The sequence below is a fragment of the Procambarus clarkii genome, chromosome 6 (assembly GCF_040958095.1).
Source record: "Procambarus clarkii isolate CNS0578487 chromosome 6, FALCON_Pclarkii_2.0, whole genome shotgun sequence".
NCBI lineage: Eukaryota > Metazoa > Arthropoda > Malacostraca > Decapoda > Cambaridae > Procambarus > Procambarus clarkii.
The window spans coordinates 20800635-20821581 of NC_091155.1; the positions used below are offsets into that span (position 1 = coordinate 20800635).

Consider the following 20947-nt stretch of genomic DNA (forward strand, 5'->3'; position numbering starts at 1 on the left):
ACAGGATGAGTCCTATCTTTTTCTTAACTTGAGAAGGAAGCAGTAAAATTAACTGTCTAAAGTTCATTTTACAGTTTTATTATGGCCTGACACCAAGGGACGCTTTTAATTCACCCTTTTCGGCATTATCAAAGTCATAGTGCCAGTGGTTACGATTTTAGAGCGGCTGAATGTAACTAGGGATGAGGTTAATTGCCCCCTCTATTGACCAAAATGCTCACTGCAGCTTTCAGTCACATATGATTCAATGATGTCTGTGGCTGTACTTTTAATGTTCTTCCTCATTCTCAAATATGGCAGTGTGTAACTTAGTGTTGGCTGGCTATTTGAGAGTTGGATGGGTTTGTTTAATTTGTAATTCCTCGCCAATGTTCTATCTTGTATTGTCGTGGTATCTATTGAATATTTTAGTGTTGTTTGTTAGAATATCCTTTGGTGATGATCTGGTTGTGTATAGAGACTGCATGTTCCTTGGTAGGGCCTTTGGTATTTGTGCATTGTCAGGTACCTCAAAAGAAATATCATTTTGCCTCTATAGTATGCTGAGATAAGCAGTGCTCATCAGCACACGCTCCATGTGGGTATGTGAAGCCATAGATGACATTTGTCTCTCACAAATCATTTTGTATATCAGAAGAATTTTTCATGAGTAAGTTGGCAGTCTTTTTACTTTCATAGTATATTATTATTTTGATCTTCTGGTTGGTGTCAGTAGGGGTGGGTTTCTATCAGTAATATCTTTCAGGACTACCATTTTGTGGACCATGGAGAAGAATTTCCTTTAGAATATTTTAATAGGAGGGACCAGTAATGTACTATTGGCTGTTTCATCAAAAGTAGCATGGCAGCTCGCCTTTCTTTTAATGATCTCTTTAACGTATTTGTTAGCGTATCCGTTATTAACTAGGACCTGCCTCACTCTACTGAGTTCGTCAACCTGCTTCCAGCTGAAGCTGTATTTGAGAACATTGGTTGACAGGCATTGACAACACTCCTGTATCTATCTGGACACTCCATAAAGATACATTCCTATGTTGATTTCCTCAGTGTAGACTGCAGTTAGAAAGCAACCATTTCTTTCTGAGACTGTTAAGGGTAGGAAAGGTAGCTTACTTTCACACTCCTTCTCGTAAGTGATCCTTAGCACTGAACTTAGCTTGAATGCATCATATAAAATGTGAGTAAATCACGAAAATTAACACGTGATAACAAATGTGACAGTGTCAGACCACGGAGGAAGAATTGAAACAGGAATTTCCCCAAGTGCTTTCGTATTTTAATAATACATCTTCAGAAGGAATCATTCCTTCATTTCTACTGAAGATGTATTATTAAAATATGAAAGTACTTAAGGAAATTCTTGTTTCAATTCTTCCTCCCTGGTCTGACACTTGTCATATATATATAATATATACATATTTCTCAATTTTTTTTCAAGTAGGGAATCGGCACTGTTGTTTGGGAAACATGAAGTTGTTTCTGCAGAAGGTGTTTTCTGCATGCCATGCGCTTTCAGCCTCAGGTCTCCACAGGAATATGGTGACTTACTGTAGTGACTTAGGCATCAGGAGTGACAACATTTCTTGATGTTGAATAGCTGTCCACCAAAGTACCCATGGGGGAGGAGGTTGACCAAGGAGGCCTGGTCGGGGACCGGCTGCGGGAACGCTAAGCCCTGAAATCATTGCAAGGTATGGGTGAAACTATTAATATAATGATAGACAAAGCTTATCACGATGCAGTTTGTACTCCTCATCACATCCCAGAAGGCACACTCAGGAAGCTACTTGAAGCATATACAAAAGAGGCACCCTTCCTGAGCCTGCAGGTACCCAATATTGAGCACTTGCAAGAACTTAATGATGCATTCAAGCTAAGTTCAGTGCTAAGGATCACTTAGGAGAAAGTGTGTGAAAGTAAGCTACCTTTTCTACCCTTAACAGCATGTGTGTGTGTGTGTGTGTACTCACCTAGTTGTACTCACCTAGTTGTGTTTGCGGGGGTTGAGCTCTGGCTCTTTGGTCCCGCCTCTCAACCGTCAATCAACAGGTGTACAGATTCCTGAGCCTATTGGGCTCTATCATATCTACACTTGTGTGTGTGTGTGTGTGTGTGTGTGTGTGTGTGTGTGTGTGTGTGTGTGTGTGTGTGTGTATGTGTATGTATGTATGTATGTATGTATGTATGTATATATATATATATATATATATATATATATATATATATATATATATATATATATATATATATATATATATATATATATATAAATATATAAATAATATAATATACTGTATTTATTTAATTATGTATTTATTTATTTATTTATTTATTTTATTAGTATATTTTGGATGCAGTCTTTCTGTAAAGATATGTTGTTGAATATGACTGAAAGAGTAAGAATAATAATTCTAACACGAATCTTCTCAATATTTCTTATGTTCTTCTTCACTGTCGAGGGTAATTGATAAATTAAATCTCCAAAATTAATTCTTTATTTCTGGTCTGACGCCTGAATGCATTTCGTAATGGTTATTACATTTTCAAAGACATTTTCAAAGTCTGAAAATGTAATAAGCATTACGAAACGCGTTCAACCGTCAGACCAGAAATAAAGAATGAATTTTGGAGAGTTAATTTATCAATTACTGTACCCTCGACAGTGAAGAAGAACGAAAGAAATATTGAGAAGATATGTGTTAGAATTATTAATCTTACCCTTTCGGTCATATTCAACATACATACATACATATACACGTATACACACACACACACACATATATATATATATATATATATATATATATATATATATATATATATATATATTACACACATATATATATATAATATATATATATATTACACACACACACACACACACACACACACACACACACACACACACACACACACACACACACACACACACACACTCACTCACTCACTCTCACACACACACACTCTCACACACTCACACACACAGTCTCTCACACACACTCACACACACAGTCTCTCACACACACTCACACACACACACTCACACACACACTCTCTCACACACACACACTCTCTCACACACACACTCTCTCACACACACACTCTCACACACACACACTCACACACACACACTCTCACACTCACACACACACACACACACACACACACACACACACACACACACACACACACACACACACACACACACATACACACACTATAATATAAAGGATAATATTCAGAGGTTGAAAATGGGAAATAGATTCACGGAAGATGAAAAGGAAATGTGTGAAACACTAAACGAAAAGTTCCAAAGTGTGTTTGTACAAAATGAAATCTTTAGGGAACCAGATACAATAAGAATTCCAGAGAACAACATAGAACACATAGAGGTGTCTAGAGACGAAGTGGAAAAAATGCTCAAGGAGCTCGGTAAGAACAAAGCAGCTGGCCCAGATGGCGTTTCACCATGGGTTCTGAGAGAATGTGCATCTGAGCTCAGCATTCCACTTCACCTGATCTTTCAGGCATCCCTGTGTACAGGAATCGTAGCAGACGGGTGGAAACAGGCTAACATAGTTCCAATCTACAAAAGTGGCAGCAGGGAAGACCCCCTCAATTATAGACCTGTATCATTGACAAGTGTAATAGTGAAAGTATTGGAAAAACTAATCAAAACTAAATGGGTAGAACACCTAGAGAGAAATGATATAATATCAGACAGACAGTATGGTTTTCGATCTGGAAGATCCTGTGTATCGAATTTACTCAGTTTCTATGATCGAGCCACAGAGATATTACAGGAAAGAGATGGTTGGGTTGACTGCATCTATCTGGACCTAAAAAAGGCTTTCGACAGAGTTCCACATAAGAGGTTGTTCTGGAAACTGGAAAATATTGGAGGGGTGACAGGTAAGCTTCTATCATGGATGAAAAATTTTCTGACTGATAGAAAAATGAGGGCAGTAATCAGAGGCAATGTATCAGAATGGAGAAATGTCACAAGTGGAGTACCACAGGGTTCAGTTCTTGCACCAGTGATGTTTATTGTGTACATAAATGATCTACCAGTTGGTATACAGAATTATATGAACATGTTTGCTGATGATGCTAAGATAATAGGAAGGATAAGAAATTTAGATGACTGTCATGCCCTTCAAGAAGACCTGGACAAAATAAGTATATGGAGCACCACTTGGCAAATGGAATTTAATGTTAATAAATGTCATGTTATGGAATGTGGAATAGGAGAACATAGACCCCACACAACCTATATATTATGTGAGAAATCTTTAAAGAATTCTGATAAAGAAAGAGATCTAGGAGTGGTTCTAGATAGAAAACTATCACCTGAGGACCACATAAAGAATATTGTGCAAGGAGCCTATGCTATGCTTTCTAACTTCAGAATTGCATTTAAATACATGGATGGCGATATACTAAAGAAATTGTTCATGACTTTTGTTAGGCCAAAGCTAGAATATGCAGCTGTTGTGTGGTGCCCATATCTTAAGAAGCACATCAACAAACTGGAAAAGGTGCAAAGACATGCTACTAAGTGGCTCCCAGAACTGAAGGGCAAGAGCTACGAGGAGAGGTTAGAAGCATTAAATATGCCAAAACTAGAAGACAGAAGAAAAAGAGGTGATATGATCACTACATACAAAATAGTTACAGGAATTGATAAAATCGACAGGGAAGACTTCCTGAGACCTGGAATTTCAAGAACAAGAGGTCATAGATTTAAACTAGCTAAACACAGATGCCGAAGAAATATAAGAAAATTCACCTTTGCAAATAGAGTGGTAGACGGTTGGAACAAGTTAAGTGAGAAGGTGGTGGAGGCCAAGACCGTCAGTAGTTTCAAAGCGTTATATGACAAAGAGTGCTGGGAAGACGGGACACCACGAGCGTAGCTCTCATCCTGTAACTACACTTAGGTAATTACACTTAGGTAATTACACACACACACACACACTCACTCACTCTCACACACACACACTCTCTCTCACACACTCACACACACACTCACACACACACTCTCACACACACTCTCACACACACACTCTCACACACACACTCTCACACACACACACTCTCACACACACACACTCTCACACACACACACACACACACACACTCACACACACACACTCTCACACACACACTCTCACACACACACACACACTCACACACACACACTCTCACACACACACACTCACACACACACACACACACTCTCACACACACACACTCTCACACACTCTCACACTCACTCACTCTCTCTCTGTATATATATATATATATATAATGTATGTACAGTATTTTATATATTTTACCATTATTATTTATTGTTATTATTAGTAGTAGTATTTTATTATTATTATTAGTATTATTACAACTATTATTCTTTTTATATTTACATTTTATATGTGTAATCAGTCTTGTATAATGATTATTTTCAAATCTTTTGCATTTTATAAACCCTGCAGCAAATAATCCAGTAGGTTAGCTTGGTAAATAATAGCTTGAGGCTTTAATAATTTCTGAGGAAGTAGAGGACTAACTTGGCTTGTGTGTAGATCCTGCGCTATAAGGCTCACCTTGCAAGCATACTCATTATTAAAGAACTTATATATATTTATAAAGTCAATAAAATTTGTTAGTGCTTAGTTATGCGAGTATAAATTAACTGGAGAGGCTTCTCATAAATACATCTTGATGGTAACTGTTATGTTGAAATATGTTTTTAAATGTTTTATTATGACAAAAAAATGTGTGCTCAAGAATCACAAAATGTCTTGTGTATGAATGAAACGAAACCTTTAGAAACTGTAGATTTGTCTTTTGCTATTTAATTTTCTTAACACCTTATCAGAAGTCATTCTAGGTAAGAATAGTGAGGGTAATTACAGTATACACTTCAAAATAGGGAGCCTATTGTATATATCTATTTTTATTTGTCAGGCATACATATACAGTACCCTATATGATTATGTTCATTTTAAGTACGGGAATGGACATTGGGTACTGTATATTCAATATAATCATGATGCTCAACATAGTTGTGTTTAAGTTAGTTGCATGAAAAGAAATTTTGTATTAATACTATATTTTATAACAGCCTCAAAATCATAAGTGGTCCATCTTTTGTCATTATCCAATTGCAGTTTCTATAATGTAAAAATGACTTAGGCTTTGCTGTTTTTATTATGTATTCAAGAATTGTTTAGCAAGGCCTCCCTCGGATGTTTGCCGTGCCATGGCCCGTGTCCGTCCACGGCACATCACTCCCAAGAGGCTCTCGTGCCTCACACTGACAAACAACTTTTCAAATGGTCTTCTCCCATTTCTGGAGAGGGAAGAGTTGGAAGATATAGCTTTCTCCATCACCTCAAAAACAACACGATATGGCACCAAAGTGCAGAATAAAAAAAAATCTGAACCCCTCAGAGAAATAACTGAAAACACAAAGCATATTAGTTATTCTTGTGTTATATATCAATTTGTATCACCACTACAGTAATGATGAAGAAGCCAGTTTCCCGTCACTGGATATTCCTCTGAATTTTGTCTCTGTGCAGGTGTCTTTTGCTTAGCGATTTTACATAGCTTTGTGTCGGGGGTTAGTTTTCCTGGTGTTGATTTTTCAAAGACTGAAGCCTGTCAGAGTTCTCTCTTCTGTGGTTGTCTGGTTGACTTTTGGCTGGTTTGGCTCATATTGAGCTGTGCCACTTACTTGGTTTTACCTTTGAGACTTTGTCTCAAGCTTATTAATGCATTATGAATCATTGATTGTGCAATTTGTTTCAGATACCTGCAGTTCCCTGCTTTTGTCGTAATTTATTTGAACTTACCTCCCCATTTTTATGAGGAAAATATTGATACGGTTCTACTTGTGAGATACTTCTAAAGTCATGCAAGGATGTGGCTTGTCATCCTGCTCCAGCCATTGATTTTGTTTTACTTTGTGTGATTCAGTGAAGAACTTCCGGGGATTTGATTATATGGCAGATGTTTTGTTGATCTCACCCTATGAGGTGTGGCCTGAATACATTCTGCCCAAGATTTTGGAGTTTTGGAGTTCTAACCTTACTTTTGCCAGTTATCTTCATCTGCAATGGCTGTGCTTTGTAATTTTGGCTGTCACTTCACCAGCTGATTCCTGTGCTGTAATTACCTGAGTGTTGTTAAAGGACAAGAGCTATGCTCGTGGTGTCCTGTCTTATCAGTCCTCTTTGTCATGTGACACGTTAAAACTACTGATGGGTTTAGAAGATATAAGATATCACCAACTCACTTAACTTGTTCCAACAATCTACCAGTCTGTTTGCAAAAGTGAAATATTGTAATTTTTTTACAGTTTTGTTTTCTTAGTCCGAATGCCATTTAGTTGCATGTCCTTGCACTTTTTCCAGTTTATTGATGTGTTTCTCGAGATGTGATCATCACAAAACGGCTGCATATTACAATTTTGATCTCACAAAGGTCGGGAACAATTTCTTTAATATTTTGCCATCCATGTACTGTACTTAAAAGCGATTCTAAAATTGGAAAGCATAGCATATGTTCTGTACACAGTTTTCTTTGTGGTCCTAAGGTGAGTTATTTTTTATCCAGAGCCACCCCTAGATCTCTTTCTTTGTCAGAAGTCTTTTAAAAGTTTTCCATGTTATTTGAAGAGTGTGTGTGGCCTATTTTCTCCTATTCCACATTCCATAACATGGCATTTATTCTCATTAAATTCCATTTGCCAAGAGCTGCTCCATACTTATTTTGTCCAGGTGTTCTTGAAAGGCATGACCATTGTCCAAGATTCTTATCTTCCCTAATAGCATGGCATTATAGGCAAACATGTTCATATAATTCTGCATTCCTTCTGGTTGATGGTTTATATAGACAATGAACATTACTGATGCTAGAACAGAGTCCTGTGGCATTACACTAGTAACATTTCTCCAGTTTGATGCATTCCCTCTGACTACTGCCATCATTTTTCTGTGAGAAAATCTTTCAGCCATGTCAGAAGCCCCTTCCCCAAAATCCTATTCTTAGGTCCAGATAAATGTAATAATCCCAACTATCTCTTTCCTGTTAAAACTCTGTGGCTCTCATAGAAAGTAATATTTGTTACTCAAGATCTTCCAGTTCAAAAACCATGCTTTCTTCCTTATGGTATTTCTCGCCAGGTGTTCTACCCATTTGATTTTAATTGTTTCTTTCTAGTGTTTTGACTACCACACTTGTCACGATTAAGGCCTATAATTAAGAGGTCTTCCCTGCTACTATTTGTGTAGATTCGAACTTTGTTAGCCTTTTTCCATATATCTGCTAAGGCTCCTGTACAGTGTATCTGGTTGACCTTTGGCTTCTTTGGTACTGACTTTAATAAGTTTCTGTGGTTGTGTCTATTCTGTAGTGCCTTCTCTGTGGGGAGTTGGCCTGTAGGATTGACTGAGGGAACATTGCTCAGAAATATTAGGTTCAGTTTATGAAACATTTTTGTCTGAAATGCCTCTCATTCACTCCCTTTCTCACTCTTTGAAATCCCAACTTGCTATGAAATCTTGTGTTGGCCGGGATACTAAGTGAGGGGTGACTAGCTCCTCCAACTTTGTTGTGTTGATGTCTGTAGGGTGGTGATGGTTTGTTTAAATTCTGCTGTTTGGTACAGTGTGTAGTCATTTTGATGGTGAGTTTAACTTTATCTTCCCCATCTTCCCCTCTTACCTTGCCTGCTGAGCTAGGGGACAAGACCTTCAGAAAAGTTTCTTGTTACAGTTGGGCACAAGTGGAAGAGAACGTGAGAAGTGTGTTGTGTCCTGGGTGGGCCCAGGTCACGGCTCGGGAAGCGACCGAGGGTAAGTTCGGTGTTTCGTCAACTCGTCACACTATTTTTCTAACGTACAATAAATATTATTTTATAATTGGTTAAATTGTTAGATATAAAATAATAAAACATTAAAAAAATGGAGAGGATGCAACTAATTAATTTCACAAGTTAAAAGCTAATTACTGGAAATGACGGATTCTTCAGAAAATTAGTAGTACAGAATTTAATCAATTACCATATTTAAGGATTTAACTTAGTGTCTCTCTAGGCTTATATAATTATTTTATCCAAGAATAATATTATCTTTAATAAACTTTTGCTTCTTCATGTAGCACTCTACTAGCCATATTGACGCTCTACAATGGTAACATCAACTGATGGCCAAGTTCATCGTTAGAATATTATATTTTGTGTTTAAAATCTAAAATTTAGGAAAAAATAATTTAAATGCTTCTATCCTTAGTTTCATTTTAAATTTTCTGTATTTTTTATTTAAATAAAAAAAATAAAATCTTGGTAGCAGTTGGTGTTAGCAGATTAAATCATGGCTGTGGGTGTTAGACTTTAAAGGTAGAGGTTATGCTGGCTGCATGTTGGTGTGAAACACCAATGTAATATTTGTTTCCTAAACCAGCTTTATTTATTGAGTTGGTGGGTAGTCTTCTGTATTTATCGTTAGAATATAATTGTAGAATAATATAAATAAACTGCTGTTTTCTTTCTATAAGCTTCTATACATAATTTTTTCTGACAAAAATGCTTTCATTTCATACAAGTTATATAAATTGTCATAATATTTTTGTACATATCTATTTACTATTAATTTATTGTTAACTAATTTTTCCCTTGAGTTTGCTTGTTGGTGTTGTGTTACAATGTTTTCCTGGGCATGATTGGTATGAGGCGACCATCAGCTGTGGCTCATTTCTTGGTTTTAATGTTTTCATTCTTGTTATTTGTTGCTAAATGTTGATAGAGAACTGTTATCTTATTGCATAATTAAGAAGAAATCCATCCAGACATTGTAGACAGGGGTGTTACTCAAGCAGGGATCCAGTGGTCATTAAACAAAATTTAAGGGTCATGTTACATCGTATTAAAATTTCTTTCCATTTGTGTCTATTCACACATGTATACGTGTTCAAACACGCATACATCTACTCAGACATGGACGCATGACTTGGAAGATTCAGGAACCATTTTTCATTATCTAAGTGTGATGTTGAAGTGGAATACGTGAGTGGTGTCCCAGCTACCATAAATATACAGAGAGCAGAAGGTGGAGAGTGACGTATATTGAAAAAGAGAGATACAAATCTGAGAAAATTACAGCAAAGGTTAGCAAATGCAAGAAGGTATAAATAAACAACATAGTGTTGGAGGACATAAAGATAACTCGGGCAACACCGAATAATCTCTTGGGTTTCTCCGTGGAAGATATAAACGGGAGAGGTATTCTTGGCTCGTTAGTAATAATGAAAGATTTGCTAAAGCATCATGAAGAAAATTTTCTTACATTAAGGAAGAAAAATGAATTATGAAGTTTAGCTTGTTACACAAAAATATTTTGGAAAGGGAGAAAACAGTCACCAGTCTAACTAATACTCTAATGATAAAGGATTATCAAATAAAGGAATTAATGAAGGAAAATGAGACCTGGAATGAGGAAAAGATCTTTGATGTACAGTACCTGTCTCTAACTGGCAAGATTGGCAATGTACTCTTAGATGTAAAATACAATATGGTATAACATAGAAGGTAAGACAATGGGGAAACTCAAGTTTAAGACAGGGCAGTATGGGTGTCTTCAGTGAATATTTTATTGGGATGGACTCGATTGGTTCATTGTTAAGCAAGGAAATCGGTGAAATGTATGCCAATTTTTTATGAGATACTGTATTTGAGAGGCAATAACATTGATACCAAAACAGAGTTGCAAATACTGTACAGTAAACAGGACTGGTTTAATAAAAAAAAAAAAGACAATCGGAGAACAAAAAGTAACAAAATTTAATTGATACAGGAAGAGGCCAAATCCATAAACATAATCCAAAGATTACAAATCAGAGACAGACTCAAAAAGGAAATGTGTGAAACAGCAAATGAACAGTTCCAAAATTTGTTCTGCAGGAGGAGTTTTTCAGAAAACGATCCTTGATGTTGACTTTTTTAATTAAACTTTGAATATAAGTGTCTAGAGATGAAGTAGAAAAGGTACTTGGGGAGCTAGACAGAAAAAAAATAGCAGTTGGGCAAGACAATCTCGCCTAGAGTACTAAGAGAATGTGCAGCAGAGATAATTGCCCCATTACAAATTTTTTACTGAATATCCATACGGACAGGCAACCTACCTGATGTGTGGGGAAAAAGAGTAGACGGTTCCAATCTATAAAAATGGAAATAGGGAAGACCATCTAACCTATAGATCTGTGTCATTGATGAGCATAGTAGTAAAAGTAGTAGAAAAATAATTAAAATCAAGTGAACAGATAATCTAGACAGTAACAAATAATGAGTCGGTCAGTCAGTTTCCATTTCGAATGGAATGGTCTTGTGTAACAAATCCACCAAGTTTCTATGATAGACATAGAAATATTGCAAAACAGGGTAGGCTGGGCTGATTGCATATACTTGGATTTGAAAAAATAAAAAGACTTTGACAGGGTCCCACACTAGAGAACAGTTCTGGAAGTTAGAGCACACTGGTGGGGTGCTTGGCAGACTTTTTAATTGGATGATATATTTTCTGGGGGGAGGGGGAGCCACGTCGGCTCCCTGGAGCTATCCAGGCTGAATGGATATGTATAACTTTCTGGCATCAAAGTGCTTGGAGTTCTTGCCTACCGGGGACTACAAGCCCTTCTGGCCCTTCAGAGAGGCACGAGGAGCAATGGCCTATAGAAACCCCCCTGTGGTTGGGAGCATTCTATATCTGCCATCAACCGGGACAGGCAGCCAGAAATGTAGGCGCCCCAAAACAAACCCCTATTTTGGTGAAAATTTTGCTACCGAAAGCCGAATGAGTGGACAGAACTCCCCAAACAAAATTATCAAACTATCATGACGCCATCACGTTGCCGCGCCGCCATCTGCACAACCTCCCCCCCCTCTCCCCAGACCATCCGTGCCGGCGATCCAATACTTAGTATGGATAACAAAATACCTGTAAAACATTGCCGACTGGAGGGAGGGATGACGGGGAGCCTCCGGGACTCGCACATAAAATGGTGTTTCATTACATTCAACGCTGGTTTTCTGGGGGGAGCACCATCAGGAACTTTGATGACTGTATTGCCCTCCAAAATGATCTAGGCAAAATAAATGAGTATCACACAGCAGATGGAATTCTTCATAAATGTTGTTTAATGAAATGTGGAATAGTAGAGAACATGCCTCACTTGTCCTACAAATTATGTGAAAAGATACTAAAAATCTCTGACAAGGACAGAGATCTAGGAGTGGTTCTGTACAATAAGCTGTCACCAAAGACCATGTAAAAAGGCATTAGGAGTGGAGCCTACTCTACGCTAGCACATCTCGGAACCTTGTTTTAAATATATGTACGTATGAAGAAATATTAAAGAAAGATTTTCAAATATACAGTAGTGGTGATGGTGGTGTGCACTTGCCTCAAAAAACACATGAAGGCACTAGAAATGGTGCAAAGACATGCTACTAAATGGCTTCCAGACCTAAAGAATATGAGCTATGAGGAGAGGCTTGAGACATTAAATATGCCAAGGCTAGAAGATAGGAGGAAAAGAGGTGATATGATAACTTCATACAAAATAGTAACAGAAATCAACAAGATAGATGAAGATTTTTTCAAACCTGCAACTTCAAAGTTGTAGATGGTTGGAATGAGTTCAGCAGGACGATGGATGCTAGAACCCTTGATAATTACAAAGCAGCATATAACAAAGATTAGGGTATGATCAAAGATCTCCAGGTATGGGAAGACGGGACACCATGAACGTAGCTCTCATCCTGTAACTATACTTAGGTACTTATGTGCTCTTGCATACACATATGTATATACATAAACACTTATGATATATGGATGGACAGAGTAGTTAAATATTAGATGTAAAAGGAGTAAAGAAATTTATCTGTAGTAGTGTGCAAATTTTTTTATCCATGGTCACTATATTTTCAGTGGATGACAGTTTAGTTCATGGCAGAGCACTAAATAGCCATATTATTATTATTATCAGTAATACCATTGGTAAAATCCCAAAGGAAAATGCTACACAAGAATTAGATGGTGGTTTTTCAAGGAGAGAGAAATGGGTTGTAAACCTAGCATTGGTACAGAGTAAAGTTTGATAAAAAATAATGATAATGGCCTTTTGAGGCCTTATAACATGCTTGGGATGAGTAATCTTTAAGTCTGTGGGAAGATAGAACAAATCCAATACTGTACAGGATAAAATAAACAGATGTTCCAAGAGGGTATTGGCAATGTTGAATCAACATAATCAATGCTAATTCAGTGTTGAATCAACCCTGATTCAGCACTGAGTTAGCAAAGCTCTTGGATATTGTGTACAAAGGGAGTGTGGATCTTAAAAAGACTTTAAAATTTAGACAATCTTACTACAGTATATATGTAAAAGCTTGTACTGGGAATGAAGAAGATATTTTTAAATTAAGATGTGAAATTTGTGATTAGTGATTCTATATTCACTATTATATGTGATTATAGAATTCAATTTGTGATTGAACGTTAACGGCTTTACACTTTTACAAGACGATAAGCCATAATAAAATTGGGAGAAGTTTGTCAAAATGTATATGAAAGAAAACCTCGTTGAGACATTTTGGGCTTGATAGATGATTGGATTGCCATAACAATTCTGTAGGAAGGAGGAATAAGGTGAGATACATTTAATGGAGAAGTAGTCTGCATCTACATAATGAAGAGTATAGCTTGGAAGAGTTATGTTTGATTAGAACCTAAAAGTGGAAGAGCCTGAATCTCGAGCCTGGCCTCGGGTCAAACTCATGGGGGTAGAATAATTCCCGAAACCCCCTCCAGGTATGCTCCAGATAACAGTGGGAGAGGTGGTCCCTGTGGTTGATAGATGCCTGTGGTGTTGGGGTGGGTAACGAGTGTGCTATTGTGAACAGATTATGGTACAAATAAAGAGTTGAAACCGAAGTTCTACTGAACTTACTGGATCCTTCAGCCTCTCCGAGACACAAACCAGGGATTTACACAACTCCCCCATGCATTCGAGCTGTGACAATAGGCCATTCTCGCTCTTCGCCCTTACTTCATTACACACAGAAATCACACAAGGGTGATGCATTAATAAACAAATCCACAAGGGCCGTGACGAGGATTCGAACCTGCGTCCGAGAGCATCCCAGATGCTGCCTTAATCAACTGAGCCACGATGTGATCAAAAGAGTTGAAACCGAAGTTTTACTGAACTTACTGGATTCTGCAGCCACTCCGAGAGACAAACCAGGGTTTTACACAACTCCCCCATGCACTCGAGCTGTGTCAATAGCTTTATGATATTTGCAAAATATCATGAAGAGTGGTGTTACGAACTCTCTATCTGGCACAGACGACTCTTCAAAAATTCCAGATTCAGTTCCCTTTTTAAGCTGAACTTTTTGTTCAAAATTCATCCCAAGTTTTCTCTTTGCTTCTCTGCTTTTTGAAGTCCTGAACAGCAGATTCCCTGCATTTCCAGACACCATAGTGGCAGGATGTAATATATATATTCACAGATATAACAGTAAAGAGGGAAAGAGCTTTATCCTCTGCGGGGCAAGCACAAAAAAAAAAGATTGAGTTGTCGGTCGTGCAATGGCAACTCAGTCTTTGGCCAGTTGGCAAACTAGATAAGCCATTCATGGGTGGGGAAGCTGGTTTGGTGTCTGGTCAGACTCACTAATGAATAGGTAAAATAACTGATTAGTTAAATGTCAGCCAATGGGCTAGGCAGTGCAAATAGCACAGAGTCATATTTTGGAATCTGAAACGATATGATGCAAATTTTTAAGGCTCCATTGTGTATATTTACAAAAACCCGTCCTTGTACAAGTTTTAAAAGTTGATTTTGCTTTGTTAAAACAAATATGTGACTGAAATGAACTTGAAACATATATACTGTACTGTATTTTTAAATGAGAACAAATTACGGAAGTTGAACACTAAGTTAATGGAAGTACTATACGATTCAAATTATTTGAATTTGATTAATAATATTAAGTTTCATAAACATCAAATTCAGTAATATATTGTAATTGTGATTAAAATAAGAGAACTTATGCCCGATTGCAAAAGTTTCTTGTTATTGTAGTTCATTTTTTAATGAAACTTTTCCAATAATTGTGGTGTTTAGGTGTACAGTAATGCAACCAAGGAATATTTGACTGAATTTCCATAAATTAAAAAAAGTAAAAAATATGGAAATCAGAAATGCAAATGTAAATGTTTTCCCCAGTTGAAGTAGAATGACCATTGGATATGGTTGTTACTGTAGAGTGAGTGCATGATGCATGATGGTCTCTGAGTGAGCAACTTGTCAATTAGGGCATCAGTAATGGACAGTAACTCAAGTTACAGCAGTAAGTCTTAAGTGCTTAGCATTACTACTCACACACCTAGGGTATAAAGTAATATGAATGGAATGTAATGCCCGGTGGATTTATTGGCTTAGTGTTTTGCTCAACAACGGTTATATAAATAACCGTTTTGGTGTGTTTGTGGTTACAAGCACACTGCTAGTCGTACATGGCTAGTGAATAACAGGAACATTTTGGTGTGCTTGTGGTTACAGGCACAACACTGTTAGTCGTACATGGCTAGTGAATAACAGGAACATTTTGGTGTGTTTGTGGCTACAGGCACACTGCTACTCGTACATGGCTAGTGAATAACAGGAACATTTTGGTGTGCTTGTGGTTACAGGCACAACACTGTTAGTCGTACATGGCTAGTGAATAACAGGAACATTTTGGTGTGTTTGTGGCTACAGGCACACTGCTACTCGTACATGGCTAGTGAATAACAGGAACATTTTGGTGTGCTTGTGGCTAAAGGCACACTGCTACTCGTACATGGCTAGTGAATAACAGGAACATTTTGGTGTGCTTGTGGTTACAGGCACAACACTGTTAGTCGTACATGGCTAGTGAATAACAGGAACATTTTGGTGTGCTTGTGGTTACAGGCACAACACTGTTAGTCGTACATGGCTAGTGAATAACAGGAACATTTTGGTGTGTTTGTGGCTACAGGCACACTGCTACTCGTACATGGCTAGTGAATAACAGGAACATTTTGGTGTGCTTGTGGCTACAGGCACAACACTGTTAGTCGTACATGGCTAGTGAATAACAGGAACATTTTGGTGTGTTTGTGGCTACAGGCACACTGCTACTCGTACATGGCTAGTGAATAACAGGAACATTTTGGTGTGCTTGTGGCTACAGGCACACTGCTAGTCGTACATGGATTGTGAATAACAGGAACATTTTGGTGTGTTTGTGGCTACAGGCACACTGCTAGTCGTACATGGCTAGTGAATAACAGGAACATTTTGGTGTGCTTGTGGCTACAGGCACACTGCTAGTCGTACATGGCTAGTGAATAACAGGAACATTTTGGTGTGCTTGTGGCTGCAAGCACACAGCTAATCGTACATGGCTAGTGAATATTTAATTGGAACATTTGAAAGTTGATTGTTAGGTGCTCTTTGCTGGAATTGTAATTGATCGTTTATTCTTTGATTTCTAAGTTAGCTTTATTTAACAAAAGATCTGATTACTGGTAACTACTGTATCTTTATTTCTTAAACACTAATACAATTGTAGATTCTGAAGCTCATTTAACGTAACAGCAATCAGTGTGTAACAATAACCTTATTGAAAATTTAAATTACTTAGTAGTATCTCCTAGAGTGCTATCTAAATATAACCCTACTTAAAGTTGAATATTTGCAAGGGTGTCGGCAGAGCAGCTGATTAACAAAAGTTCACGTGATAGCACATGCATTCCACTCCTGTTAAACAAGACGCTAAAATTTTAATGATGCATGACTAAAATTCAAGACAGTGTCCCATGAGCAAAGCAGCATACGAGAAATATTTACTAAATGTTATTAAATATATTTCCAACCAGTTTGATATTAATCAAACTAGGTATCAGTATAACATATTGATTACCTATTTTTCATTAATGTGAACAAGTTCTCAAGACAGCCTCATTGTTGTCACTAGTCTGACCTGGACCCAGTCACTGCCCAGCACACGGAGGGGCAGAGGGGGGCACAGGGACATCACTACAAATGGCTCTAATGAAAATGGTGGCTATCTGAGACTTAATGCAGACGGAAGTGATAGAGACTATGCAAACTTACCTCCACTTAACTTGTCCTACCATTCAGACACAACCTGTATTAACTCGCCAAGTTTCTTCCCTGGTTCCCCACAAATTTCTGATTCCCAAAGGTCAGAGAGGGGTATGGAGATCAGTCATGGACAGCTTCCAACCAATTATTCTCATGATTATTTCTTAAATAATTATTATAATCATAAGGAGCAGGACAGGGAATACTCTTACTTAGATGGAAACAGTGAATACTCTGTACCTGACCATGATGATAATGATTACATGACAACTTCTTTTATCCTAAAGAATGAAGACGTTCCATATCATGATCCCACTTGTACTGTTGTTGACTGTCAGAGACCAAGTTGCCTCATACCAGACTATTCTGAAGACACAACCATACCCTATCATTCACTAACCTCACATGACCAATCTGACCAAGAGACTGAACGACCCACTCGATCCCGTTCCCGTTCCCGACACCACAAACGACATCGCCACCGATCGAAGAGTGATATGGGCTCCTTGAATGCCCCCCAACAAGCCCCCCCATCATTCCGGGATGCCCAGGAAGCCCCTCCCCCTACTGAGGGAGCACAAGATACCCTCAGACGGGAGAAACGCCCTCTCTCAGGCTCAGATGTTCTGCGAATGTCTCCAAGGTAGTTTTTTGACCAAGTTCTTGAATGGTTCCGTAAGAGGGGAAGAAGTGGGTGTTTTTATTGTCTTGGTTGGTTTTATGGAATGACTTTGTTTTTCCTTTCTTTTTACAGGTTATGTTTGAAGGTGGTCTCTACCACTCTTGTCATGAGCTGTATATTGTGCTAATGCAATTTTGCTCCCCCATAATATAGTCACTTATACATATATCTTTGGCACGAATATTTTAAATATTATGACCACATGCATATTGGTTGAATGCAATATTATTTTTCATAGTAATTAACATTAAGTTTTTTGTATATGCTTGACACTGACAATAAATTAGAAAAGAAAGATTAGTTTAAAACTTACTACTTGTGTGGTGCATTTGTGCAGTCTGTTCGTAATTGTTTGATGTGGCTGATGTGGTCATAAATATGTGAAGTACGTGCCTCTGAATATGTTTGTAAATAAGAAATTTACTTCAATTACTCCAGCTATTTTAGAACTTGATGCATATTTGTCCCAGGTTTATCCTTTGTTGCTAATTGTTTATATAAAGATTGTATGAAATGAAAGCACTTTTGCCTCTTGCATATTAAGTTTGGCATGACATAGTTTTTGTTTTGTTGTATATTATATTTAGGGTTTAAAATTTCAAGTTTTCTTCAGCTTGTTGCACAAAATAAAATGATTTCTCTAAAATTTGATAACTTACCACTAAACAGTAAAGATAATATAACTGAGCGTGTTTTTCATGCTACAGTAGATAGAATTATTCAAGATATAAACTTCATTTAGCAGTGTTTTACTGTATATATTGTAGCTCCGATTATAATATACTTACCCCTATTTACTATTTATAGTCGGCAGAATGGTATTTATATTGTAGGAGACTTTTTTGTAAAATGTGGATGTGAGAGATAGCCACATACTGGAAGATGAATGTTGCCTATGGTAGGAGGTAGCCTGGCTGACCCATTAGCAAATGTGTTCATAAATGACAAGTTGTTTTTATTTCTTTTATGTTTTGAGAAATTAAAATTTAGCTCAAACTTATTTGAAATACCGAACTGAAAATTACTTTTCTCTGTACAGTACAGTGTAGCCTCATAAATTTAGAACTCGGTGTAAGAGAAACTTTAAAATCACGATTTTTTTTTTATCCAAAAGATGGTTTGAAATTTTCTGTAATTTTCAGCCTGTATATGGACAAGCCAGAAAGATTCAATATCATTAATACTGTACTCAAAAAATTCCTTTTTTTTTTCTCCCTTTTTGCCTTTAATATTAAATGTTAGTAAACCTGTGTTGAATGTAATGAAACACAAATTTGTGGGTAAGCTCCGATAGTTCCCAGAAGCTATCATATACTATATGGTACCATCTGTTATGTCACGGCAACCACAGTGTTCTGTAGACCTACTGGGGACCAGTGCCAGAACCTGGTCCTTCTCACAGAGGCACAGGGAGCAGTGACATTTATTTACTTATGCCACCACCAAGGAAGACAACCAGAAAGACAGCATGTCAAAACAGACCTACTGGGGACCAGTGCCAGAACCTGGTCCTTCTCACAGAGGCACAGGGAGCAGTGACATTTATTTACTTATGCCACCACCAAGGAAGACAACCAGAAAGACAGCATGTCAAAACAAACCACTGTTGGCTTCAATGGAGACCACAGGCTGTAATCCTACTGAAAGAACTCCCCAACTATGTAAACAATCAATCAATATCTCTTGGATTTAGTTCAAGCTTGTTTGCCCCCACCTCCCACAGTCATTTGGGAGGAGGGGGAGGCAGCCCACGTGTCTCCACCCTCAGTTCTAGTCAGCTGCAGCCAATTTCCCCCCTCCCCCTCCCCCCCCCTTCCCCTATCCAGGCTCAGTTCTAGGGCAGACATAAGTATCCACCCAACAACCTGGAAGGGAGCCACTGGGGTTCTCCCAGAAATTGGTGTTTAATTACATTAAACTCTAGTTTTCTTGGGCGAAGACCCATGTGGCTTCCTGAGGATAACTACTCGCAGAGAAGGAAGACAAATGGGCACTCACCATGGAGGAGGAAGCAACACAGAAATAAAATGTGGAGACACCTGGCTGTGGGACATGACCCAAAGCCATCCACCCAAAGAAATCAGAGCCCAGGAACATTGACCAGAGACTAGGCTTTCAGAACTCTGTTCGACCTCCAAAAATCTCAGTGCCCAAAAACAACACAGGACACACTTGCGAACTCCACCAACAAAGTGGCAGACTTTCAAACGCCATAGATGCAGGGGTTGATCCTATTGTGATCTAGACATCCACAGAGGCAGAATCAGTAGCACGAATAGCAACAGTGAGCCACCGCTAAAAACGGCTCATAATTCACCACAGCCAAATGAAACGAGCAGCAATGACCAAACACCAAACAAGCCCTTCAGAAGCTGACCAACTCAGTCCTCAGCAGAAAAAAATGGAGGCAGCTACAAACGAAGCAACTTAAACATGGAAGAAAACAGTCACTGATCGAAGATGTGCAAAACAGCCTGTGAAATGGAGCCAAGGGAGGATGGAACCTGATCGCAAGCCGCAGCAGCTCTACCAGTGCTGTGTGATACAAAGCAACAGTATTTGCATAGGATGACAATCAAGAAAGGCCAAGAAAGAAAGAAGAGCACCACACACTCAGTAACTGAAGAACAAAGGCAGAGAAAATGGAGTGACGTGAAACCTCATACTGCTATTGAGAAGAGGAATGTAAGTGGGACACTTTTAACACTTTCGCCCGGGCATGACGCAGCATTGCGTCATCCGTTTACTGTCGGTGATGCCGGGGATGACACAGCATTGCGTCATCCACTTTAAATAATCGCCAAAAATCAGGTTTTTATCCAATTTTTTTGGGACTGGTTTTAAAATGCGTGCCGATGTCTTCCCATTTTCTTTGTTGAGCCTCGTGGCCCTCAGGCAGCTTGGCACACGCCGTGGGCCCATTGTTTTTGCTCCACTGTTGTGACCAATGTCGCCTCCCCTCGCATCTCAAACGTGTGAACATTTCGGCTATTTTCCGTGGCTATATTTCTTACTGCGGCTTTAGAAACTACGCTTACTCCACGATGGATAGTGATCATGAAC

The 20947-nt window shown here is 38.2% G+C and overlaps 1 protein-coding gene across 8 annotated transcripts in view; it reads left to right on the forward strand.

Moving 5' to 3' along the window:
* hppy (MAP4K3-like protein hppy) overlaps positions 1-20947 on the forward strand; it is a 100960-nt gene that overhangs the window by 18786 nt on the left and 61227 nt on the right. For all 8 annotated transcript variants that reach the window (XM_069306214.1, XM_045735897.2, XM_045735895.2 and 5 more), the window contains one exon: positions 17072-17845. In XM_069306214.1, coding sequence (XP_069162315.1) covers positions 17072-17845 — 774 coding nt within the window. The remainder of the gene's footprint in view (positions 1-17071; positions 17846-20947) is intronic.